A 26,063-nucleotide genomic window follows, 5' to 3' on the forward strand; every position below is an offset into this window, starting at 1 on the left:
TTGTTTTTATATTTGTTAAGATTTCAGTGGAAAGTGAAAGGATGGTATTCATCTGTAGGCCTGTAGAAATGTAAGCCTTATTTTGTGTGTGTATGTGCTTTGTAGTGAGTGCTTATTCATGTTTGTGGACATATATCCACATATGCAAACATTAGAGGCTAGAGGTCAGGCACAGGTATTCTTCTAGTGCTTTCCATCTTGTTTTGTGACAGTCTCTTTGCACTGAGACTTGCAAATCAGACGAGGCTGCCTGGTGAGTGAGCCCAGTGATCCACCTTTCTCTGCCTCCACAGTACTGAACAGGCATGTACATCTATACCTAGCTTTTCACGTGGGTGGTTCCAGGGTTTCACTTAGGTCCACATGGCGTCAACTAAATTACCTCCCGACCTCCTGGCTTTTGAGACAGGGCCTCATGTGGACCAGTTTGCTCTTGAACTTACTGTGTAATGAAGGATAATGTTGAACTCCTATCCCTCCACCCTGTACCCCAGAATCCTGGGGTTATAGGCATTATGTCCTTCTGTACCCAGTTTTATGCAGTATTGGTTTGAAGCAAGTGCTTGGTACATGCTAAACTGTCACTTCACTGACTGGACTACATTATATCCCCAGCCCTCAGGTGAGCTTTCTCTGTGTAGTCGAGGCTAGCCTTCTAATCATGATCCTATTGGTTCAAGTTCTGGGATGGAGGCATGTTTTACCACGTCTAACCTTTCGGAAGTTCCTGTGAATTTATTTTTCATTCAACCTTTTAAATAAATTTCCTCATCTGGTTTCCTTGGTATTAGGGTAGAAACGGAAACAGTAATTGAGGCTTCAGAATCCAAACACTTCCCTACCCTACACATATTCCAAATTTAAAAAGGTACTGTTATGATATAGGTGTGCTGAGGACTGGGGAAGAACAGCTATTTATTTATTGCTGGTTTTTCCAACCCTAGTAAACCTGTATAAAAACATACAATCCAGTTATTATAATTATAACTTACATGCCTAGACTGGGCAGATCTAACACTGTATTAACTTATTCCCCAGCTATGGTATCCCTTGCAGCTTCTCTTGTCCATGTGGTTCTGCTCCATCATGGCTTCCTCCTCCTCTTCTGTCCTCTTTCTTCCTTCTCCTCCCTCACTCTTTCCCCCCAGTTAGAATTGGGAGGTGGTTTACATGAGATCATCTGAATATGTGTGATTGACTGCTCATGGGGGCAGCCCCTCTTGAGGAAGCAGAATTAATGTCAGAATACAAACAGCACCAGGGCAACCCACAACATTTATTCTTGAAGTTTTTCCACTTCCAATCTTACAGGTGAAAAGGCAACTTGCAAACATTCTAACAACTCAAAGTATAAAGAGGTTTGAACAAAACACCTGGATTTAGTTCCCTAGTCAACAGCCAAGTCATTTATACTGCCTCAAGCAAAAACAGAACACCAGGGTCAAGTTGAGTGAAAGTTAAATTGTTAAAGGGCTTGGTTAAGACCTGTGATTAATACCATTTGGTTGGCTCCAACAGTTTAGTGGTACTTCATGTAATCGCAGAACTTGGCTTGGAGTTAAAAAACTGGGCTGCCTGCTTAGAGAGTTTTAAAGAAGCCAGGGTTGCAGAGTGAGTGAAACCATTCCTCAAAAACAGAAACAAAAAAGTCTGACTGCATGTGACAGAGAAGCTATGAAGACAGTGATTAAAATGTGGATGTCCACTTTTCTGCCAATCCTTTATTTTCTCAGAAACGTGTAAGCGTAGCTGGACTGGACTGATACCCAGCCTGAGTGTCCTCACTGTGGGCTGCCTCATTACCTGCTCTCACTCAGATTCCACAGCACATTGCACTGGCCTCATTCACACACAGAAGGCGGCTGTGGCCTAACTGTCCTCAGTTGCTAACTAAACTGCCTGAAGCTTTATTAACCTGGTCAGCCACCTGTCCCTAAGCGGCAAAAGAAACTGAAAACCAAAGTCCTTAATCCAGGCACAGTGCAGCTGTTTCTGCTCTCCACAGTAGCACACGTCAGCTTCCAACTTACTGTGTAGTCCAGCCTACTTTGAATTAGTGATCTTCATACCAGGAATTATGATTGCTTCTGGTACTCAGGAAGAATTCTTCCAGTTTTGAAGTGTTCCCAGTGACTGGCATGTCAGAATTCAGGGACCAGTGTTTCCAGTGTTGAGACTTTCATAGCGTGTGTATAAGAGAGAAATGACATTAATGATACCCCTTTTCTTTCTGGGATGTGGTTGGATTATATTGTTCCCATAGTTCTTCTTTGATGTGTTTAGTCAAATAAGGGAAATGCTAGTACTAGAAGGCAAAGCCAGGACCCTAAAGAAGGGCTTATACATTCTTGGTTTGATCTTTCCATTGGTTATCACTTGATTGCCATTTGGAAGATGAAATTTTTTAGGTAAAGACAAAAAACCCAAAAACAAGCAGCAGCCTCTCTGGTCTCCTGTGATGCCTCTTGACAGTGATGGAGGCGCAATAGGCTCCGTAGACAGTAATGGAGTGGGACAGTGCTGGCACATAGCTGGAGAATCCTGACGAGCACTGTGTAGGTATCTACTCAGGGCTCCTTGACAGTCTTGTGATGGCCACCTTTATGTTTTCCTTGTAGGACAGAAGTCAGGTCCAAGCCTCCTCTTGAGAACAACCCTCCTTGCTTTGAGAAGCCCCCAAGCAGGCACATTTCCTTACCAAACTCGTCTCAAGACAAGCCTTCTCCAAAGACGACACTAGCCAGCGAGGAGGCCTTGCAGAAGATCTCTGCACTTGAGAATGAGCTTGCTGCCCTTAGAGCTCAGATTGCCAAGATTGTGACCCTGCAGGAGCAACAGAGTCCAAGTGCAGGTATGTGGTCCCCGAATTGGCTTATTGTGACTGGCCAATGGTAAGGACAGTGCCAGGTTAGTCTTCTCCAGTCTTGTATAAGACAGCGCAAAACCTGATGGCACATGTGTGACTTTAGGTTTGAGAAGAGTAGGGTAAAATCTGCTTGGCAAACTCTGAAAGCCTGCATTTGAAGTGGGCTATTGTGAATGCTGCTTTTTGGGAACCTTAGCCTCCTCCATCTGATAACCACCCCTCTCAGACATGAGGACACTGTGGCTTTCTGTCGGAGGAAAGGAACTGTTACTGGATGGGACTTGTTAGAAATGCTGTTTACACCTGCACAGCCTGAGGCAAACATCTGATATTCCACCTTCCTTTCCTGCTCTAAATTGGGTATAACAAACAGTACCTGCGTTACCAAGTCCCTGTGCCATTACATATGGAAAGTAAATAATTGCAAATGTGTACAGTAGGTACCTAATGGTGCTTTTCTTTCATCTAATCCTGTTGGTTTAATTGGTGTGGCACACTTTTTTCCCATGGAGAAGAAACTATGGCCTTGAAATCCTAGCCTGCTAGTCTATTGGAAAGTAGTTGTTTTTCCTGTTAGTTTACAGTCCTGGGGAGACAGGTAGTGCCCAGTGTCTGAATCGTGTTGCTTATGGTGCGTTGGGCACTGGGCACTAGAGGGTAAGGGGTGGTCTCAGTGATTTGCATAGATATTGCTTTGCATATCAAGTTCTGGCTTTTTCTTCTGTTAACTTTACTTCCCTCTGCTGGTAGACTAGGGAAACTACCATAAGTAGGGGATAACTTTGTCTTTTGTTGAGATGTCTTATGGTCTGAATACTCCCAGTAAAACTTTTGTGATGTTACTATTTCCCCAAGCTCTCATTTGTATAGTTCTGCAGCAGAGACAGCCAACTTAGAGTTAGGCAAAAAAAAGTAAATTTTAGGTATTTTATTTCTTTGACACTTAATTTTTTTTGTTTGAAAATTAAGTGTGACACTTTTGTGGGACAAGATTTTTCTCTATATCTCTGAGTGACCTGGAATTCATTGTGTAGATCAAGTTGGCCTTGAGTTTGGTCTTTTTCGGTCTCCCAAGTGCTGGGATTATAGGCATGTAAACAGCTACTATGATGCAAGTTTTCGTGATACTTGTGATAATGCTGAATTGTCCAGTAGTGTGTATTGAGTACAGATGTGTGTAAGTATAGACTGCTTTATATTTCTGCTAAGAGTGATTGTGGAGCTCTCCACAAACAGGTGTGTCTAAACTCTTAAAACCATCTGTATTCATTTGGATGGGACTTTTCCATGGGGTGATTCAGATTTCTTAGTAATTGAATTGCATTGCATTTTCCTTATAGATTCTTTTTAAGGAATCTTTTTAGGGAATTCTTTTAGGAATACAGAAGTTTGTCACATACTTTTGCCTTTAGAAAGTGATGTTTTCTTGGCTCTTACCAGAAAGATTAACTTTTTGTTTCTTCTATAGGTTGCTTAGATTCTTCCACACCTGTTATTGTAGTACCACCACCACCGCCGCCGCCGCCGCCTCCTCCTCCCCTCCCTCCCCCACCATTGGTGCTCCACCCAAGTACATCTGCTCTTGATCTGATTAAAGAACGAAGAGAGCAAAGACTCAGTGCTGGAAAGACTCTGGCTAAGGGCCACCCAAAGAAGCTTGACATGCCAAATATGCTAGAGATCCTTAAAGACATGAACAGTGTGAAGCTACGGCCAGTCAAGAGGTGAGGCCCTCTCCCTGGTTCTTGCTCCCAGCTTGGTCTGGTAGAGCCTGAGTACTAGGAGTCTCAGGTTTATAGCATGAGTGCAAAACCATTTTCCCTTTTAGAAAGGTCTGCAGCTCTGACAGCTCTTCCACACAGAATAGCTAAGGGCAGGGAATGGCTATGCTTTGGGCAAGCTTCCCAGTTCCACCAAGTATCATCCTCTTGTGTGGACTCATTTGTTTTCCTTTATTTTGTTTTTTCCAGACAGAGTTTCTCTGTGTAGCCCTGCCTGTCCTGGAACTCACTCTGTAGACCAGACTTGCCTCACAGTCAGAGATCCACCTGCCTCTGCCTCCAGAGTGCTGGGATTAAATGCATGCACCTCCAATGCCCAACTCATTTCTTAAAAAGGTTTCCTGTTTTAAGAAAAGATTCAGTATGTATGTGGGGAGGCCAGAAGCTGACTTCTTCTGACTTGATTCTTGCCTTCGATGTGAATCCTGGGGTTGAACTGAGGTCATCAGTCTTGGTGGCAGGCAGTGAACTTGCTAAGCCTTCTTACTGGCCCACAAGTAGACTCTTCATTGTGAGTTCTCACTCCAGTCAGTAAAGGCATGGGATGCATGCATCCTCTCCTGGAGGCACTGGATACTTCTGGAAAGATGGAGCCCTGACTTGTCCTAAGTGGCCCTTTATCTGACTGTGCACTCTCCTGTTGAGCTCTGATGTCCAAGTAGCCCTCCTGCTACTCTCAGTGGCTTGGTCACCATTTGTTGTCCACACAGAACCTCTGAAGGACACCCACATATTTACCTTGGTTTCTGCTTCTTTCTCAAAGGTCAGAGAAAGATGAAAAACCTAGGCCAGTGGATATTACTGATCCTGCTGCCCTCATAGCAGAGGCTCTGAAAAAGAAGTTTGCATATCGGCATCGACACAATAGCCAAGGAGAAGCTGAAAGAGGAATTCCAAAGCCAGAGTCAGACGCAACCTCAGAGCCAGCCCTGGTGAGTAGTAGCATGTTAGGTGGAGATTCATGTGTAAGTCACTGCCTTGTGTCTCCTTCTGGACACTTAGGGGCTGGCTATTCTGTACCTATGTGGAGACTGTACTAGCTGGGTGGGGAAGGATCATCAATCTTTTGTTTGAAACAGGGACTCATAAAGTCCAGAGTGGACTTAAACTTGAAATGTAACAAGGCTGGCTTAAATCTTGATCTCGCTACCTCTACCACCCATGCTGGGATTAAAGTAGATGTCCCACTGTGACCAGCAAAGATAACATGTTTGTTTGTATTTCTGTTTTTCTCACTGTAAAACTGAGTTGCTTGTTTGGAATTCAAAAACTTAGAGAAATATAAGTAAAAAAAGCAGAGTCTAACCCTGGGTTTCACTGCCTAACACTTTCCAATGTTAAGTTTTCCCTGCAGGGTTTTATTTTTGTATTTTAAGTATAATGAAATGAAATTCAGTCTAATAAAACTTTCATTATGATAAAGTATAGTGTTTGTATTCAGATTTTAAAAGATTTACTCAAAATAAGACAGGCTCATTTTCTCCTAGGGGTGCCTGGTGAGTTTCCCAGTGAGATCTGACATGGGCTTATAAGGTGTTTGCCGCATCTCACTGAGCCTGAGTAGACCACTCCAGTACTAACTCCTTTCTGCTGTTGTTTGCATGAAGATACTTGCTGACTTAGTCCATGCTTTGTGTTTTTTTCTCTTTTCCAGTTTGGCCCACATACATTGAAGTCTACAGGGAAAATGAAGGCTTTAATTGAAAATGTTTCAGACTCCTAAATGGACAATGAATTCAGAAAGACTCCTGGTTTACCTGTTGGCTTGCAGAGCTGAGTTTGGCTAGTAGAAATCACCAGTATTTAGTAAATTCCTGACTGTAGTGCTCATTGGTCTCCTTCTTAGCCTAATTAGAGGAGTAAGAAGTGGTGAAAGCACCAGAAGTTGGTTTGGCTCCTAGAAGATGGTCAGTTCTGGAGCTCTCCTTATCACACATGTATTATGTGCATTTTCAGTTAACACTAAAGTCTGTGCAAGAGTTTTATATGCATACGTTTGGATACAAAGATGTAAAAGCTCCCAGTGACTGGCATCAGCGAGGACACCCTTCCTCTGCATTGAGAGGTCACTAGTCAGCGATGGAACACTGATGCCGTTAGCATAGCACACTATTGGAGCTGGGAATGCTGCGGACAGGACTTGAGTATATTCTCACTTTCTGCTTTCTGGAGCTGAGTTTACATAAACAGCAGAAGATGCTTCCTGCCGAGTCTCTGTATTGCTTTCTGTTAGAGGGAAGTGAGGACCAGGAAGGCTGTGTAAACCTCATTACCACTCAATACTGAGAAGCAAATGTACTTCTCAAGTAGTGACAAGTCAAATTACTGAATTAAATCATTTCTTAAATAAAAGCCAGAATGTATCATCTTTCTTATCAATTTAATAAGTTCCCTCATAAAGATGATTTATTGCTAAGTTAACAATTGTCTTAGTTAAGGTTACTATCACTGTGATGAAACACCATGGCCAAAAGCAACTTGGGGGAGGAAATGGTTTATTTCACTCACAGTACCATATAGCAGTTCATCATCACAAGCAGTGAGGGCAGGAAGTAAGCAGGGCAGGATCCTGGAGTCAGGAGCTGATGCAGAAGCCATGCAGGGTGCTCCTTACTGCCTTGCTTCCCATGGCTTGCTCAGCCTGTTTTCTTATAGAACCCAGGACCACCAGCCCAGGGTGAGCACCACCCCACAGTAGGCTGGGCCCTCCCCCATCAATCACTAATTAAGAGAATGCCTTATAGCCAGATCTTATGGAGGCATTTTCTCAATTGAGGTTCACTTCCTTTTACATGACTCTAGCTATGTCAAGCTGACAGACTAGCCAGCATAGTACTTCTAGAAATGTCAGCATAATTGAATTTATAGTTTTGACATATTGGTCAAGATATTCTTTATAATGAAATATTACTGAATAGGTGAATAAATTCCCTTTAAGCTATTTATTATTGGTCAGCCAATGGATTATATTATGCAGATAAACCTTAGGTGTTATTAGAAAGTAGAAAACTGCCTTTACTATCTAAGGCTTGGAAGGACTTGTTATAATCTAAAGTTCTTAGTACTTTTCATGATTTTTTTGTTTCTGATAAACTCTTCAATGCCAGAATCTCTCTTACCATGAGTAAATATTTGGATTATTTAAATCTAGACTAGTGGTTCTTCCCAGGAGAATTTAGAGATGGGAAGTATAGATAATATTTTAAGTTATTGAAAATAGATGTTCTAAATCATAACAAAGATTGGGCTATTTTTCATAGCTTATTTAGTTTAAATTGTGGTATGTTTTTGCTGTATATTGTTTCTAAATATTTTGTATGGTTTGAAAACTGTCTTTTATGAGATTCAGAAAATTCACCTGACCATATTTTGACCTAAGAAGTTTATATTTATATCAGTATTGAATTTGGCTAGTATTCTCCTATATGAAAGTTATTATTTTAAAATAAACCAAGCTGTTGAATTTTCTTTCAATGATACTATTTGTACATTTACCTCCCTCTCTCTTTCCTTTATGGCTAAATTCTTTTTGCTGACATGTTGCTTTAGGATAACTTGTAGTGCATTTTAAAGCAGAGATACATTCCTTAAAGAGCTGTGTTATCTGTCACTCCCTTTTCCTCTTAGACTGGTTTTGACACAGGAAAGCCAACCCATGAAGCCTCCTGTACAGCATAGAGCTGTGAGCTGAACTTGGTATCTGACCGTGTTGTAGTGACACTTTCAGAGATAGAGAATGGGAGTCAGAGTGTTGGACTTGAGCCGCACATGACCTTGGGCAAGTGAGTTTATTCTGGAGCCACTGAGACCCAGTCTCCAAAAAAGGCTTACATTTTTAGTAGTTCACCTAACTTAATCAGCTGTGGAGTTGCCAAGCAAAAGGGAACTTAGCTCTTATGACAGGTTATTCCACCATTTCTACACTTAACCACAAGGCCAAGAAGGCCGAAAGGTTATCATGGGATTTGTCATGCACCTTCATCCATTACTAGGGCTTCATGGCTGTGTTTTTTTCCTGTTTTCACCATTCTTAGCTCCTCTTTTGAGCCTGTTTCCTGGAAATTTTGTAAGTAGGCCAGAGCTTCACTGTCTCTGGTACAACAAATAGGAAACCATAGTTAAGTAAGGACCCAGCATCTCGCTATTCCTGAGGAAGCTGTTCACTTCAGGACTAAGAGTTGTTTCTCTAGCTGAAGTTCTCAAAAGCTGTCTTACAAAAGTCCTTTTAAACAGCCCTTTACAGTTAGAGCATAATGCAGACATAGTTTTAATATTCTTGCGGCAAAGGGTAATAATACAGCCCAAGTAGACTCTGATTACTTCATGATGAAAAACCACAATTTAAGGACAAAGGCCACTTTTCATCACAAGGTTTTTACCTAATATGTCTGTCATTGTTTTCCAGTGGCCATCCCTGTTTTTTAACCAGATGCTTTTTTATTAGAAAATGAAAGATTCACATCTCAGGAAACTTTACACATTAGAAAGCAGTATCTTAAGGGTGAGGGAAAAAAAAAAAGACCAAGAACAGTTGGGAAGTCTTTCTGAAATACTGATATTGGCACCAGAGCCTAACTGGTATGTTCAGAACAGAACACGGAACATGTTACTCCTTCAGGAAATCTGGTAGGAAACCTCAAGAGAGACACCCAGCACTTTGGATTACCAAAGAATGCTCACAGCAGCCATTCAGTTAGCTCTTACTATGCATTTGTCTTTATTTGGTAAATATTTTAGAAGTCAGAAAGCCACTCAAAAGATTTGGTACCTTGGTGAAGGCTTTAAAACCATGTCTGCCAAACTGTGGACACAATACTTCCTAAAACCACACTCCTGCTTCCAAAGGAGAAAATGTGAGGTAAAGGAAAGAAAACAAGAAATGAGCAAGGGGAAGCTGCAGGATGGCTGAACTCCTCTTCATGCTTTCTGAAGTTCAGCTTTGTAAAACTGGCCTCCAGAGTGACACACAAATCCTCTGTACTGAGCCCCAATCACCTGTGTACCCTAGGGAACTTAGCTCCTTCCTATTCTTAAGATGATTCTTAAATGGAAAACCCAGCTTTCTGTTAATGTTCAACTTTGTGTGATGGAGCCCAGAGACGACCTCTCCTGCTGAGCTGTATCCCTACACTTAGGAACTTCCAGCAGTTAATAAATGCACGTTTGTGTAATGCTCTACTCATACAAGGCCCTATCATTAGAGGAGTAGGTCCTTTGGGTGGTGATTATGTCCAATCATGGAGACCCCATGATAGGATTAGTAAGAACACTAAGTGAAAAAATTAGCTCTTTCTCCTATTGGCCATGTGAGGATAAACTAGAAATTAGCAAGTCTGCAAACCGGGAAGGAAGCCCCTCCTGGAACCCAGCCAACCTGGCACCTTGTCAGACTTTGAGTCTTGTGCTACAGCACCTGAAGTAAGCTGACAGGTAGACTTTGATGTTTCCTTGAAAACTTTATATTTTTTAAAAACAAATTGTAGATAAGAAAGATATAAAACTTTGATACTATTACAGTTTCCTGAAATTTTTTACAAGACATGTCCAAACAATGAATACTTCAGATTTGCTACACACACACACACACACACACACACACACACACACACACACAAAACTTAAAGTACAAGCTGAAAGCCACAAATGACTAAGTCAACAGGTTTCAATTTTTAAGTTAACAGCCAACAAGAAGCTAAATATTGAAAATAACAGAGTTTGTCTTTCCCCTTCTATCCTACCAGATTCTAAAGATGGATTCCAGGATAACTTAGAAAACTTAGACACAAAGGTTTAAAATTTTGATACTCAAAGTATCATTTTTAATACTTGAAACTGTATAATCAAATTCGAATGACTATTGACTTAGGCAAATGGTATTAGTTTCCTTATTAAACTAGTCTCTCAAACATTATCCCAGCATTACCCCTCCTAGTCAGTTCTGAAAACTAATCACAAGCACTTTGTACATTTTTCCTTCACCAAGACAATTTGAACAGAGACCCTGGCTTGTAATTTTTAATGTTCTCTAAAAATTGAACACCAAGTGAATACATCAGGAAACATTATTTACTATACAACTTCAGCATTTCTGAAACACTTGAGTAAATTTCTTAACAATAACGTGACAGCTAAAGGGTACATAGGAACTCCACAGTAATTTGTTTACTGATGGCCGAATTTACATCTGCCCTATTCCTTGCACACTGAAGAACATAAGAGACCTTTTGTTTCTGTCAGTTCACGTTGCCCCACAGTGGTGGTTCTCTCTCCTGAAGACTCTTGGGGATCCTCTCGATCCTATGCAGTTTTGTTAGTAGGGAATGTGTGTAGTTTCAAAGTTATGTTTCAAAAACATGTCAAAGGTGTGGCAACTAGTTTGCACATCTCTTTAAAAGCAGTATGAATTACATTAGTTAGTGGTCTCAACCAGCAATTACTGACGTGAAGACATAAGCTTGTGGCAATTTTTAAGTCTTAAATAGGAAACAAACATCACAAAAGCTTTGTGAAAAATACCATTTTCAGAGCTGTGAAGGAATTACTAGCACCTCTAACTTATACCTCAGGTCCAGGATATTTTTTTTTCCCATGTTTGCTTTTTTTTAATACAAAGAAGCCCATTGCAAACTGTTATGTTTAGGATACAATGTTAATGACCAGATTTGTTGTTACGATAGGACTTGTGGAACTTTCTTCTCACCTCTAAGGCAGGGATTCCCTTACCAACCCCCAACTCCCCTTCAGCAGTGTGTCCAGACTCCCAAATGGTGGTTACATGCTCAGAAATTCCTTGAAGTATCAGTATATCTTGAAATTCCATGAATTTTGTGTACTACCCTGAATTTGTTTTTAAAAAATGAGACCCAAATGTTTCCTTAAATTCTTCTAGAAAAACCAATTGTTCAAGGAAAATAGGTGGAAGAAGCAGGGGCTGCAGGTAATTCCCACACAGCTATAGAAAACAAAATTGATGGATTTGGGAGCACCACCAAGGGGACCCTTTGAGAAGCTGAAACAGAAAAGCTAAACCGTGTTATTAAACTTGAAGACAAGTATAATCAGAGCAGAAGGAAACAACCAGAGGCAGTGTGCCTGCCCAGGCAAACTCAACTGAAGAAGGGCTGGAGGAAGTAACAGATCTAATGGAGTTGCCAATCAATCAAGCTAATGTGGAGAAACAACTAGTGTCCTAGAACCTCTAGCATCCAGGGGCGGGGGTACCCAGTCCACAGCTAAGAATGATATCGGTATCCCCACAGGGAGATGGATACTTTAGGAAACTTGCATCCCTTGTTCAAAATTCCTGCTGAGTAAACCAGCTGACCCTAATTTGGCTTCTGAAGGGGATTTGCCTAAAGAGAGAGAAAATGATTGGTAAGTATGTTTCTCATTGCAAATTAAAATACCAAGACTGTTCTTTGCAGTATCAGTTAGTGTGAACTTGTTTAAGGTGATATTAGCTTGCAGGAAATTTCATCAGACCCGAGACAAGTCAAATATGCCAACATGTTGTCACTTTAGGAGAGGCCAGTGGCTGTCTTTGGGTAATGACTATTATCCTGTACTCATGCTGTCTAATAGGAGGGAATATGGGCATGGGCCACTTGTAATGAGGCTCGTCTAAATTGAGATGTGCTGTAATTTTAAAACACACACTGGATTTCAGAGACTTAGCAACCCACTTTAAAAAAAAGGTAATGTATCTTTAAAAATTACCGTATACTAAAATAAAAATATTTTGGATATATTAGAATTACCAAAGTTTTAGCTTTTGTAGAAAATTGGGAAATCATTCAAATGGGTTTGCCAACACTGATTTTTTTTTTTTCCCTGATCTTAAAATCTGAACTGTATCCCTTCTAATGGATTAGGTCTGTCTGGGAGGGTAGAAAGGCCACTCTTAATTGGGGATGGTGGCACACACCTTTAATACTAATACCCAAAAGCAAGGAGGTATCTGTGAGTTGAGGCCAGCCTGTCTATATTGTTGCCAGGCTATCTGAGCCTAGGACCCTGTCCCCAAAAAAGAATTAAGTGGCTATTTCTTACATTGCTTTAAAAAGGCCAAGAATATAAACACAACTGACTGGTATTTTTTTTATCCCCTTCAAGGGTGTGATTTCTTAGGCAATTCCCAACAAATGCTATGAAGAACCATCCACAGCAGGCAAGACTGATCAAACTGAGCCAGGCCTTGTCACACCTGCAGGGTGCAGAGCAAGGCTCATTCACACACTTCCAGAAGACAGTCTGCACATAGCTTAGACCACAAGATTACCCACGACTGAATGGAAGAGGAAACAGCTAACTGATCACCTAAGTAATTCAGCATGTGATTTCCAAAGGATTGAGTGGTGAGGTAAAGTGCAAAGATAAAAAATGAGAAAAGACCAGTTTTTATTCATCGAAAGGTAACAGCAACAGGCACATGTTTAAATGAGTGTGGCAAAGCCTTTTACAAATGGCTTTACACTCAAGTTTTCTCCCAAGAAGATGGCTGTTGCAACAAACTGTAAACATAATAAACAGTCTTTAACAGTAACAAGGGCAATACAAATTAACTAAAAGAAAGCACCGTTTCTCTTAAACTAGTTACAGTTGTGCTTGCTATGCATAAGACCACTGAAAACACATTACAAAAGTGGAGTGTTTAAGTCTAAAATTAGTCCTTAAATTTTACCCTAGAAAACATCTATTCACATCAAAAGATCCACCAAAGGGTAACATTTCATCAAAGTGGAGGAGGGGGGACAAGAAAACAATGCACTTTTCAAATCAAAATGAGAAGTTTGGTCACTTAGCTTTGTGCATAGTTTAAGGCATCTGGAGCAATCTTACAGCTTCACCTACCTTCCCCTCCCCCAAGTGTGGCTGCTCACTATGTCACATTCTAAAACAATAAATAAAAGCTTACAATTCTAATCCTTTCCCACACGGATGGACAGAACATGCACAGCCATACATGCACAAACATGCGCGCAAACACACACCCATACAGCCGTACACAACATACCTCTCACGCACTGCAGCGGAAGGGCCTTTAGTACCCTTGATTTGAAAGACACACTTCCCTATCCCACTTTATTTCTGATTGGCAAGTACCCTGAGCTGATACGGCATGTTAAACATTCCACCTTTTCCTTGCATGTGCAGGTCAAGTGTACAGTAGTGAAAACAACATGCAGTGTCTTCACTGCAGAGTCAGAACACAGCTAGGACATTGGTGTCCCTTCCCTCCCACCCCAGGTTAAAAACTAATAGTTACAAAAGGAATCTGCATTGCCAAACAGCCCTGGAGTGAAAAGCTTCATGTGGTATCTGTGGTAAATGCTCAGACTCCAGTGCACAGAACAAAACAAGTGGGAGGCGTTGATGACATTGACATCCAAAGAAGAAAAGGCAAACGCTGCGAAGAGCTGCAGTCTCCAGCTCAGCTGAGAACGGTCAGTGGTTCCTTCACAATAATGCTCGAGGCAATTAGAACCAATATTTCAGATTGGATTTGTAAACATTGATTGATTCTTGCCAGAGGCAGCAGAGGCTGGGCACTTCACATTTCTGTTTTCTCAGAGTAGTGGAAGGGACAGATGCGCTGTTGGATTGGACTGGTTGCATCAAGATTGCTGCTGAGGTTGAGTTCAAGTTTCAGGGCTTGAAGAATACACACTTTGAAAGCACATGGCACACCTAAAAACATCTTCCTTTGTTAATCCTTTCTGGTTCTCCTGCTGAGCTTTACATACTTAAGGTTTCATACAAAAGCCAGATGCATATTGCTATATATTCATGTCCTATTAAAAAATGGGCTCAAATGATCCAACAGAAGATAATCTTGATAAATAACGCTGACATCATTTCCTTGGAAACCTCAGCAGTCAGAACCAGTTCTTCAACTCAAGACCATTTCACATTTCCACAATCTTGCAGGAGGGAAGTTGTCCCACTGGTTCAGGGTTATGATAACCGATTTTCCTGAGTTAATAGCTGTGAGTTCAACTCAAATGCAGCACTGGCATCCTCGCTGCTAGGCTGTTGTCTTTGTAGTCCCTTCCAGCTGGCTTTATTCAGCCCCACGTGTCCGAGCATCGTCTGTGACAGCCTCGTGTCTGAAAACCTGGCCCACTCTGTAAATAAAGGCTCCACTAGGTAAGTCATAAAACCTCGAGAAACAGAGGAAAAAAAGCTGTTAAAATATGTCTTGAATTGATCTTTAAAACATCTAGAGTTTTAATGTTCTTCAGTTCCACTCACGTAGTAGCCAAAATACGTAATTTACAAATCAGGATTTCTTAAGTATTCAGTGGTGCTCTAGTCTACTCTGACCATTTCTTTCAGCTGGACAAGCACATCTCACTTAAGCTAACACATATGGTGGCCACATCAACTCTAAGGGCTCTAGAACACAACTCCAGGGACATTCTCAGGAGACAACTGCTGCTGGCCAAGAGGGGTCACTGCTTTTGGCTCCACTTCCTCAGGGATGGAATATCACACCTTGCTTGACTTTTATTTAACTCAGAATGTAAATGTTAAAACTATGGAGAAGAAATAGTCTAAAAATAATGAAAAATTAGTTCAGTGAGAATGGCACGGAAGACATGTTGGGGTCAGAGGACAGCTTGTGGGTCCCTGGGATCAAACTCAGATTTTCAGGATTGATGGCAGGTATATGTACCCAGTGAGCCATCTCACCAACCCTTATTTTCTTCTATGAGAGAGTCTCAAATATCCCTTCTCTGTCCCTAAGGATGGCTTTGAACTTCCGATCCTCTCTCCTCCAAAACTGGTGAGTTTATAGGCATATAGCATGCTCAACTAAAATCACATCTTAAAAAAATACCTATTTTTATTTATGCTTTATATATGTTTGAGTATTCTGAGGGGCAGAGGCCAGAAGAGGGTGTCATAGTCCTTAGGGCTGGAGTTATGTAGGAGCCATCTGAAGTGGGTGCTGCTAACAAACCTCAAAAGAGCAGCAAGTTCTTAACCACCACGCCATCTCTCCAGCACAAACTGCAAAATTTTCAAAAAAAATCAATTGAAAGTTCTTTCTTTAAACTACAAAGTAATTTCCTCACGCAAAAAGACATTTTAAGGCACTGCATGTACCCACTTACCTAGCTTTCCTTTCCCTGTGCCCACATTTCACCTATTCTTCGAACATGAGTAGCTCTCCCTGACAGGCGATCTATTATCTTGTTAACTCTGCCAACAGAAAAGCATCTGTCCATCATTGCCACGGGAGTCAGTACTGATTCCCACAAGCTCAGCACCATGCACTCTTGCAAGCTGTGCCCATTTTCTACATCTCTGTCTGACTGTAGTCAAGTCAGACCCTACTGTTCTACAAGACACTTGGTAATCACAACATAGGTGTCACAGTGTTGCTGCTGTGTCCTCCACTGTATTATGACTGTGCTAGTCCTGAACTTCTAGAAACTTGACCCAAATTCTAAAGCCTCTTCCCAACCCCAGATCCTCAAAATATATCCTACCCAAACTCTTGACATCTTTCTCTACTTTCAAATCCCAATACAATACACTGAGCCTTAGGTAATCCTTCCCATGGTTCTCCTGCAAGCTTTGGTACTAGTCACAGAATATGTCCCTGTGCTTTCCAGTGCATGGTTAGTTTCCTCAGTAGTTCTGATGTGGGCCAGCATAGCCAAAAGCAAATAAAGCATGTGTGAACATTAGCGCTCTGGAAACCTGACAGTGGGAACTGATGGCCTAGAGACAGTGGAAGGTGGCTTTTGGAAGTGACATTTGAGCCTTCGAGAAGAGTCCCTGAAGCAGGCAGGGGCTGGCAGAGCACAGAGAGGGTACATGTTGTCACAATGGTTAAGATGCCCTCAACTGTCCTACAAATTACAATGAGCATAAGTCTGAATACTTTGTTTTCAATACTTTTCTAGTCTAGTCTTAAGACCAAATAAGTGAATTTTTTTTTAACCAGCTGCAAATAAATGTGCATAGTTACCAATCTGGATGTTGGCAATAGACTCAGTCTGACGATCACAAAGTGGACTCACACCCAAATGGTACTTTTTTTCTATATCGCCTATAAATTTAAAAAAAAAGAGAGAACTGTTAAGATGCAACACATCTGCTGGTTAAATCTATAATGAATACCTTCATTGTATTTATGAATTTACTGGAGGAACATTACAGAATCCTTATGAAAGGATTAAACCTTAAGTTAGTGACACATAGACAGCTTGCCAAATTGATACCACTATTTAAATAGACCAAATAGAACATTTTTTTGCTAGGTGTTCCAAGACTAATTCTGTCAGTTCTTTCAAACACGCCTCACATGATTATAAAATCCTGCTCTCTACACAGGTGAAGGGATGGGGTTAGTTTTAGAGCAATCTTTCTGCAGAGAAGTTTCCAGCCTGCTTTCTGTGCCATCACGAATACCCAAGGTCACTCAGTTTCAAATTGCGTGCCATGTGTTATTGGTTATACACACATGAAGTACAATAGTTGTTAAAAATATAATGCATCTACTGTGAGGCTCTTATAAATAAATGGCTGGCTTCTGAGTTTATTCACATGTGACTATAACCTGCCTTGGTGGAAGAATTCCTCCGTTACTTTTTCACTCCACTGCTTGCTTAATTCCCAGTTCCGACATGGGTTACAAATATCAGCACATTTCAAGGCCATCTAGCAAACAAAATATTAAAAGGGTGTTAAGGAAGAAAAGATCTTAATGCACCAAGTTTAAATAGACTCCAGCAATGGGGAAGAGCAATGAAGAGAAAGGAGCCCCTGGGTGTGTAGCTGGGGAGGACATGTGTTTTGTGTGCACCAAATAAAACCAAAAGCCAGCAAAGAAGAGGAAACCACTGTGAAAGAAGGTTCGCTGTTACATTAACGTCATGCCACTACTGATCTACCAAGTGTCTGTGCGGAATGCTGGTACGGATGCCAGCCCTGTTAAACCAGGGTTACCCTGACAACCCAAGGAGATGCAGTGACTGGACCAGACACAAAATATAAACAAACCCAGAGACACCATCCACTCCTTGCCCCCATTTCATGAGGAAACTCTTATCAGAGTAGTCATTGTTGACTGGGTGGCCTTCTCTGCTCTTCAGCAGAAACCCTGAGTAGGAGAAGTCCCAAAGCCATATGTCCTGGAAGGGAACATGCTGTCTGAGGAACTTCTTTCCTCCCAACTTACTCTGAAAACATATCTGCTATATTTCATTCTTGTCCAACCCATCACATGACTTAACCTGGAAACAATCTTTGCAAGTTGCAGAACTTTACCTGTAGAACCAAATGCCTATGTCTGCCATCGTCAAGGTGTAAGTCACCTTTATCCAAGTGAGATCTAAACAATGACAGGTACTCATTCTGGCGACTGATGTCCGTGGCTAGTATCAAAGCACCTATCTGAGCCTCCATCTCATGCCTGGAATTACAGCAATAATAAAGGAGACATTTAGTACTTTCAATTTATTTTCTCCCTTAAGCTTAAGTATTCAGAAAGCCTTACAAAACCCTAAGATACTCTGCAAGTTGCTTTAAACTTGACATATAAGGAAGTGTTGTGAAGAGTACATTTAAAAAATATTAACGTAACTAAAATGAAACTAAGAGTTTGCAGGGAAATACCATGATGTAAAGATGCCAAAGGAAGCATCTTTATTCTGTCAGCCAAAGTCGTTATTTGCTTAAAAGGGGGGAACAACAAACCTAACGCCATTATGCTGCTTGGGAAAATTCTTAACAATCTTCTAAGAAATTCCTATATGTACGGCAAACAACTTTGCCTTACTTTTTGGTGCCTAGGACCTAAAAGCAGATTCAGGCAGAGAAAATACTAGCCCATTCAATTGTCAACTGAGACATTTGAGAAAGAGGCTTACTGAAATCCTAACAAAATTCTCCTCAGCATTTGATCAGGGGGCCAAAGATGGGTTCAGCAGTTAAGGCTACAGGCTTTTCTTCCATCGGAACAGAGCTGTCTCCTAACTCCCTCATGGCAACCTACCCATAAGATAACTCCATTTTCAGGGAGCTCCTCACTCTCTCCTGGCTCTTGGGTACCCGGCACAGATGTGGTACATAGATATACATGTAAGCAAAATACACATGCACATAAGAGAAATCAAAAGTCAGTTATCTATATAATATTCAAATTATCTGGAGGAAAAATGTCATATGTTAATACAAACAGTAGATACACTGGGTCTTTTTAAAAACTGCCTCATGAGTTTTCTTAAAAAACCCTCGACAGGGTTACAATAAGCTTATCTTTGCATTATTGATGACAAAGAGCCTTCACCAAGGCTGGAGAGATGACTCAATAGGAAAAAGAGCACTTGTCCCCTAAGCCTGATGACCTGAGATCCTCCTTAGGACCCCAGAGGAAGGAGACACATGACTGCTGAAGGCAGCCCTCAGACCTTTGATGTGTCCTAAGCACCCCTGTGCCTAATACATACACACACAATTAAAATTTAGAAAAAACCAAGCAGGCTCAAACGAACCCAATACTGAATGTTTAACACAAAGTATAAAAGACTATACTGGCAAGCTGTAAGATGTTTCTGCCAACACCATCATATTGGACTTAATTAACTTTAGGGTTTTTTATTATGTCACCAAAATGGCCTGCTTAGTATTACACTATGTTTGAACTATTTTCTGCTGTTCTTTTTATTCGTTATCCTGCATTACAGCTCCAAAGCTGTACGTCTGAGGGCACAGGGCCTTATTATCCCTGTCTTATTGGTGCTGCAGATGTTGCTGTCTGAATGCATCTCGTTAAGCAGTATCACTTTCTGTGAACTCTTTCAGGTGCACGCCTGAAACCTTTATCAGAAAAGCTAAGTACAACCACTGAGCCACTCTGGGTGAAGTGAGTTTCACAATATTCAAGAAGATGGGATCTCTCTCATAAAAATAAACAGCCAATGAAACATGAGCGATCACTATGTAACAGGCTTAAAGATCTGGATATGATTTTCTTTGGAATTTCAGTGTGTGGGTGTTTGGCTCACATTTATGTATGTGTACCGTGTGTAGATATCTGAGCTACCATGTGGGAGCTGGGAACTGAACTCAAGTCTTTTCCAAGAACAGCAAATGTTCTAAGCTGCTGAGCCCTTTCTCTAGCTCCACAATTTTGATAATTTTTAAAAAGACACATTTAGTTTACCAAAACTGGAAGCTCTGGAGCAGCTGAATAATAGCGTGATTTTTAGCTTAATTAGTAACTTTATTTCTATGGCAACACATTTGTTTTAATCCAACTTACCTGCTTTCCAATGGCAAGTGTGAGAACAGACCAGATTCTCTCAACAAGCCCACGGCAGATCTCCAGTGGTGATTCTCCAGGACTGAGGTATTCTATAAAAAGGGTTCTTTGTTACCTAACAGTCATTTCTGGACATGAAGAACCATTTGTCAGTAACATTAACTTGGGGTTTCTTTGTTACCTAATAGTCATTTCTGGACATGAAGAACCATTTGTCAGTAACATTAACTTGGGGTTTCTTTGTTACCTAACAGTCATTTCTGGACATGAAGAACCATTTGTCAGTAATATTAACTTGGTTAAAGCATTAACATTCATTGGAAATTTACTTTGACTACTTTCATTTCCTCAAATCACTAAACAGTGTAGAATACAGACTATTAAAGTATCGTTAATTTATTTGTGCATGTGTTTATTTGTGGATGGGTGAGTGCATTTGTGGTGTGAGCAGCGTGCGACCCATGCATGTGTGTAGAGGCCAAAGGTCAACCTTGGATCAGTTCCTCAGGTGTCATCCACACTGAAGTTTTGAGAGGGTCTCTCACTGGCTTGGGCCTCATGGATTAGGCGAGGCAGGTCAGCTAGTGAGCTCAAGGGATCCTCTTGTCTTTCTCCTTAGTGCTGGGATTTTAAGCACATACTAAAAAACAAACAACAACAAAACCAAACCAAATTAGTTCCCAATGAACTGGTACTAACCTTGTATAAAGTTGCCAAGTAATGGTTGGTTTTAATGAGAAATGGCTGATTAACACCTGGGTGATCCAGATCATGAGTGGCAGCTGCAATTAAGCTCAGCAAGATATCCCAAGGAGTTACAGAATTGGCAAGCTAAGGCAGAACAGAAGAAGAGTTAGTCACCCACATACCTGAAATACACTTTCCACCACTGGGAGCCAGTGGGGACAGTGGCTCTCCTGCCCTGCCGGTTGATTTCTCAGCGGGACAGCTGTTAGTGTCATCAAGCACCTGCCTGGTAGTGGCTCACAGGGATGGTGCAGGCTGTGTGTTGTGATGCACAGTGCCTGAGGGACAGGGCTTACCTGATAGGGAGGGCTTCACTTACCACACTAAAAGCAGCCAGGGTAAGAAAGCTCATTCTCAGAAACAAGGATCTCTATTAACTGACAGAGTTGTGCATTTTCATTCTATCAGTGGATGGCTACATCCAGGACCCTTTTCATAATGCATTCATGCCAGAAAGGAATTTCACTGATAGCAGCAATGTAACTGTACTCTTAGTGTCACCAAGTTCAGACAACAAAATAACCATTGTCAAAGCGTATCAGCTGACTATAGGTTTCAGCAATAAAAACAGCCACCTGGAGACTATCACCAGCTCTCATGAGCACTGCTTCTGGAAACCTGATACTTGTTCTGTAAGGCCCAACTCCAGGGACCCACATTCTCCCATCTCCCTGCTCTGCTTTTTAGCCCTGGCTCCTTGGGCCAAGGCCTCATGAGTGTCCACTGTCCACAGCCCTTTACAAGTCCTGAGAGCTGCACTCATTTGCCTGTTATGTTACTTTAACATAATCTGTTCCTTTTACATCCCTGTAAAATAACCAGACAGTGAAACTGATGAGCATAAACCACAGATAATGCTAACATATGAAGGAGATGAAAGCACAACAAAAATGTCAAGATAATGAACAGAGTTAGATTCGAATTTGCCGATTTCCTTTCCATGCCAGAATAAATCTTTTCTACCTCGTGTTAAATAAGTTGAACTCAGTCACAAGTCACTGGGTGCTTACATCTAGGAAGCTACAAAGTGTCTTTAACATTTTTATTTATTATAAGGGGGCGAGGACACGTGCCATGATAGGGATATGAAGGCCAGAGGCCGATTTGCAGAAGTTGGTTTTCTCCTGCTGTCTGAAGGCTGGTTTGTGACTCAGAACTTGTAAGGTGTCTTAAAGTAGAGAATACAGTTTCTCTTTGTATTAGGAGATCAAAAGGCTTAGTTAAAAAAGGGAAGAAAATGAATTCCTCTTCAGAATATGCAAAATGTTTTTGAAAATCCGACTTTTTGACCACACATTGAGTATAATATTTTTAATTAGCTCTTTGAGAATGCCATGCCTACATATGGCGTTCTGATCACATTGACCCAACTACTCCCTCACCTTCTCCCAGGCCCAGCTCTCATTTCCCCTACAAACTTCATGTTCCCTTAAAAGACAATAATCCACCAAAGCCCAGTTTGCTGCTCACGAGTGTGGGGTCCTCCACAGCGGCACATTCAGACTAGTAAGACCCATACACTTAAGGAAGCGGATTTTCCCCGCCAAGAGAGCCATCTACTGCCAAAAGCTCTTCTGCTAAGGGACAGCTGTCTCCTGACTTCATGCTAGAATACTGAGCCGACCTTGTGTAGGTCCTGTGGAGGAAAACATGGTTGCTGTGAGTATAGCAGGCACTTTCTGACCTCTGACTCTTACAGTCTCTCTCTGCCCCCTTTCTCAATGGTCCCTGAGTCTTGTACAGAAGGGATATGAAATAAATGTCCTATTTATTATATTCCTATGATAAGAATATAATGCTAAGTAACAGACAAGTACCTTCTTATTAATATGTGATCAATATGTGCAAAATTAACACATGGCTATACATAACTTTACAACATCAGGTCATAAAAATGAAACACAAAAAGAAGCAAGTGGATTTTTAAAAGCCTTGTGGGGCAGTTGAAGATAGCCCAGTGGTAAGAGCACTTGTTTCAAGCCAGATAACTGAGTTTAATCCCTAGAACCCTGCAGAAGGAAACTCCGGTTCCTAAATGGTGTCCTTTCCCCTCTATACTCCAACTGTGGCATGCTCACATCCCTCCCAACTCAGACATGAATGCCCAAAAACAGTCATGACGTCTGTGGGTTGGGAACACATAAAAGCAAATCACACACTTAAAACAGAAAGCTGATTAAAACTATAGTATCTCTTCTTAAAACTTTTAGTAGAAGGAGAACTTTATAACAAGTATAAGCAATTTAATGACATTAAGACTAGTGTGTGTACAATGCGTGGGCACATTGATGTGTGTGAATGTGGTGTGTACTTGCTATGGTTGTGGAAGTCAGAGGACAACTCAAGTGCTGGTCTCACTCACTGTGATGGTTTGCAATATGCTTGGCCCAGGGAGTGACACTATTAGAAGGTGTGGCCTTGTTGGAGGAAGTATGTCACTGTGGGGGTGGGCTTGGGAGACCCTCTTCCTATCTGCCTGAGGATGCTCAGTCTGTTCCTGGCTTCCTTTGGGTGAAGATGCAGAACTCTCAGCTCCTCCTGCACCATGCCTGCCTGGATGCAGCCATGCTCCTGCCTTGATGATAATGGACTAAACCTCTGAACCTGTAAGCCAGCCCCAATTAAATGTTGTCCTTTATAAAATTTGCATTGGTCATGGTGTCTGTTCACAGCAATAAAACCCTAACTAAGACACTGACCTAACTTCATTTAGGGAACAGGTCTCTATTGTTTGTTCCCAGAGCACATGGCAGGCCAGCTGCCCTCCACGCTCCAGGGACTTTCCTGCCTGCCATCTCTGAAGGAGTGCTAGGACTACACACTCTAGGACACAGATATTGCATATCCAACTCTTACATAGGTTCTAGGGATTCAAACCACATCCTTACGCTTGTGTGGCAAGCACGCTTACACACTGCACTATATCTCTCCAGATCTCCTACTTTTCATCTCCTAATGGATCTGTGCTAAAATACTAATCACAAGCCACCTAGAGAGAAGATTTATTTCATCTTACACACCCAAGTTACAATACACCATCAACAGACGCCAAAGGAGGAGCTTTGGGGGAGAGCTTGAAGCAGAGACCATGGAGGGATGCTGGTAATGATTGGATCAGGTACTTTTCTAACACACCTCAGGCCTACCTGCCTAGGGATGGCATCCCCTATTCTGAACTAGATCCTTCTATATCAATAATTAAGAAAATGTCTCATGGACAAGTCTGATTTGGACAGCTTTTCAGTTGAGGGTCCTTAATCCCAGGTGATTCTAGGTTTGTGTCAAGTTGACAGCTGAAGCTACTCCAGCCATTCACACAACTTTAGAGTATTTGTATGGAGCCCTTGAACTTTCTATCCCTTTGATTCAGCCTGCCAAGTATTTAAAGGCATGGACCACACTGCCATACCTGGCTAGAATGGATTTTTAGACAGACAAATATTGTTACTAAATGGCTACTGATTCTAGTAATGTCTGAGCTCTGTGAGTAAGAAGCTTTTAAAGTACAGAAAAGTCAGATTTCACTTGGATCTATCTTCAGGGTCCTTTTCAATAAAAAAGAAAACTATTAAGAGGTGCCATTCCTTCAGTGGGATTCTGTTGTTTTGCTGTTTGCTGGCAGTATGCTGATTTTCTTCTGGTCATCACGAGGGCCAACATCATTTTAAATGTAACACTTCAGTACCCTGCTCCAGTAGACTGACATTTTTATTCATTTTCCACATTTAGTATAACGACACATCCACAACTAAAATTTCAGGTCAAAACTCCCTCCCTTCCTTCCAAGTCAGCATGTTGCTTAGGCCATCTATAAATGTATACCAGTAAGAAAACAACTTGGCGATTACCAGTTTCTGACAGGCTAGGGAGAGAGGAAGCTACTATTTACTTAGTCTAACTTCAAACTCCTGTCAATCCTGCTGTCTCAGCTTCTCAAGTGCTGGGATTTATAGGTGTGAACCTCCATGACTGCCAAAAATGAGGCTCCTATATGAATTTCCAGGGACAAGAAGAACAATATTTAAGTGCTCTCTTTTTAAGTGGGCTTGCATATCTCAGGAATAGGAGAAAGTATAGCTTTTTATGTCCTATGGCCCCAGGCTCTGTACCAGCACGCCGAGCAGTATCACATGGGAGACACGTGAAAACAAAGTTGCATCTGTATAAAAACAGAACCCAAGGCTTTGAGAGCTCTGGGTCCAGTTCTTTAGCTTTTCCACTTACAGTCACATCTGGTTTGATCTCACTCTCACAGAAGAAGCTTCTGACTCTGAGCTGAGGTACTAACTTATGAAAATGTGTGTCCACAGAAAGTCTTAGGACTTTCTACCACCTACCTTAGGTTCCTTTAAGTAACAGTGCATGGCCTGGGTAACATCTGCAGCATGGACTGCATTGTGGTAAGGATTTTGACTGTGGTAATCTTCTTGAATCATAACTGCATTAAAAAAAAAAGACTCAAATTTTAGTATACTTGAGGCACATCCAAGTATAGAAAATGGTAATCATTAGTGATCCACATATATTTTCCATGTGGTTATAAACTCAAATTGTTCACATTCTAAAACAGTCACTTCAATTCAACCAATGGCCAGGTATTTCAATATCATGCCACAAGAGAGACTATGCAAACAATATGATTGCAAAGTCAGCTGATACATGGCCTATTAGACATGGTGTCTGTCAATGACCAAAATGTTGCCATGTCTTGTATAGCTACAAGGACGTGTAATAAGCTATAATCCTGAATAGTTTGTTATAGCTGTCTGACAATTACATGAGTTCTTGTACAGTCTTGTTAAATGTATTATAATCACTTACCTAAAAATCGACGGAGTTTCACCATATCTAAATGGAAGTACTCAATCAATCCATGAAGACTAAATAAATGAAAGGTTAAGCTTACTAGACTATTTCCTAGAAAAGAGAGAAGAGAGGCCACGTTAGTAAAGCATACAAGGCCAGCAGGCCACTGTCACCAGATAGAGGCTCCGACCCTGGACTTGGAAGCAGCATTCCAGCCCCCTTTGCTCTGCCAATGTTTGCAGCTCCATACTTTGGTAGTTATACACTTTAAATGTTAACATCTTCATTCCATAGTAAGGAAAGAAATGTTTCAGCTTCCCACAAAGAACTGAAAGATAAAAACTTTTAAGGATTTTCAAGTTAACCTTTTTAAGGCAAAATAATACTCAATAGTAGACGATGGGAAAAGGACCTAGAGTGAACAAGCCAACCCAACTTTACAAGCACTTCATAGCAATGAATAGAACCACAGCAAAAATCTTTACAGCCTTCTGAAAATTATATTTGTTTTTACTGGAACAGAACTAGGAGAGAATGGTTACCTCTTCAAGGTCCCCAAGACTGAATCTCTGAGCTAAAGCTCTCC

General features: G+C 41.3%; 2 protein-coding genes across 17 annotated transcripts in view; one reads left to right on the forward strand and one right to left on the reverse strand.

Moving 5' to 3' along the window:
* Positions 1–8,126, forward strand: part of Mtfr1 (mitochondrial fission regulator 1) — a 35,240-nt gene extending 27,114 nt beyond the window's left edge. For 9 of the 10 annotated variants that reach the window (XM_006232179.5, XM_063281996.1, XM_063281993.1 and 6 more), the window contains 4 exons: positions 2,619–2,851; positions 4,335–4,590; positions 5,411–5,579; positions 6,302–6,999. In XM_006232179.5, the coding sequence (XP_006232241.1) occupies positions 2,619–2,851; positions 4,335–4,590; positions 5,411–5,579; positions 6,302–6,370 (727 nt within the window). In that variant the 3' untranslated portion in view covers positions 6,371–6,999. Of the gene's footprint in view, positions 1–2,618; positions 2,852–4,334; positions 4,591–5,410; positions 5,580–6,301 lie in introns of all 10 variants that reach the window. The other variant, NM_001100977.2, reaches the window with a different exon arrangement.
* A 1,957-nt stretch (positions 8,127–10,083) lies between these two features.
* Pde7a (phosphodiesterase 7A) overlaps positions 10,084–26,063 on the reverse strand; it is a 91,403-nt gene continuing 75,423 nt past the window's right edge. For 4 of the 7 annotated variants that reach the window (XM_006232188.5, XM_008760880.4, XM_039103227.2 and 1 more), the window contains 8 exons: positions 25,493–25,588; positions 25,009–25,109; positions 20,624–20,755; positions 19,925–20,016; positions 17,929–18,073; positions 17,223–17,319; positions 16,628–16,708; positions 10,084–14,807 (listed from right to left, as the gene is read on the reverse strand). In XM_006232188.5, coding sequence (XP_006232250.1) covers positions 14,602–14,807; positions 16,628–16,708; positions 17,223–17,319; positions 17,929–18,073; positions 19,925–20,016; positions 20,624–20,755; positions 25,009–25,109; positions 25,493–25,588 — 950 coding nt within the window. In that variant the 3' untranslated portion in view covers positions 10,084–14,601. Of the gene's footprint in view, positions 14,808–16,627; positions 16,709–17,222; positions 17,320–17,928; positions 18,074–18,655; positions 18,703–19,924; positions 20,017–20,623; positions 20,756–25,008; positions 25,110–25,492; positions 25,589–26,063 lie in introns of those variants that run through there. The other 3 variants (NM_031080.1, XR_005500379.2, XM_039103228.2) reach the window with 3 other exon arrangements.

Source organism: Rattus norvegicus, chromosome 2 (genome assembly GCF_036323735.1).
Source record: "Rattus norvegicus strain BN/NHsdMcwi chromosome 2, GRCr8, whole genome shotgun sequence".
NCBI lineage: Eukaryota > Metazoa > Chordata > Mammalia > Rodentia > Muridae > Rattus > Rattus norvegicus.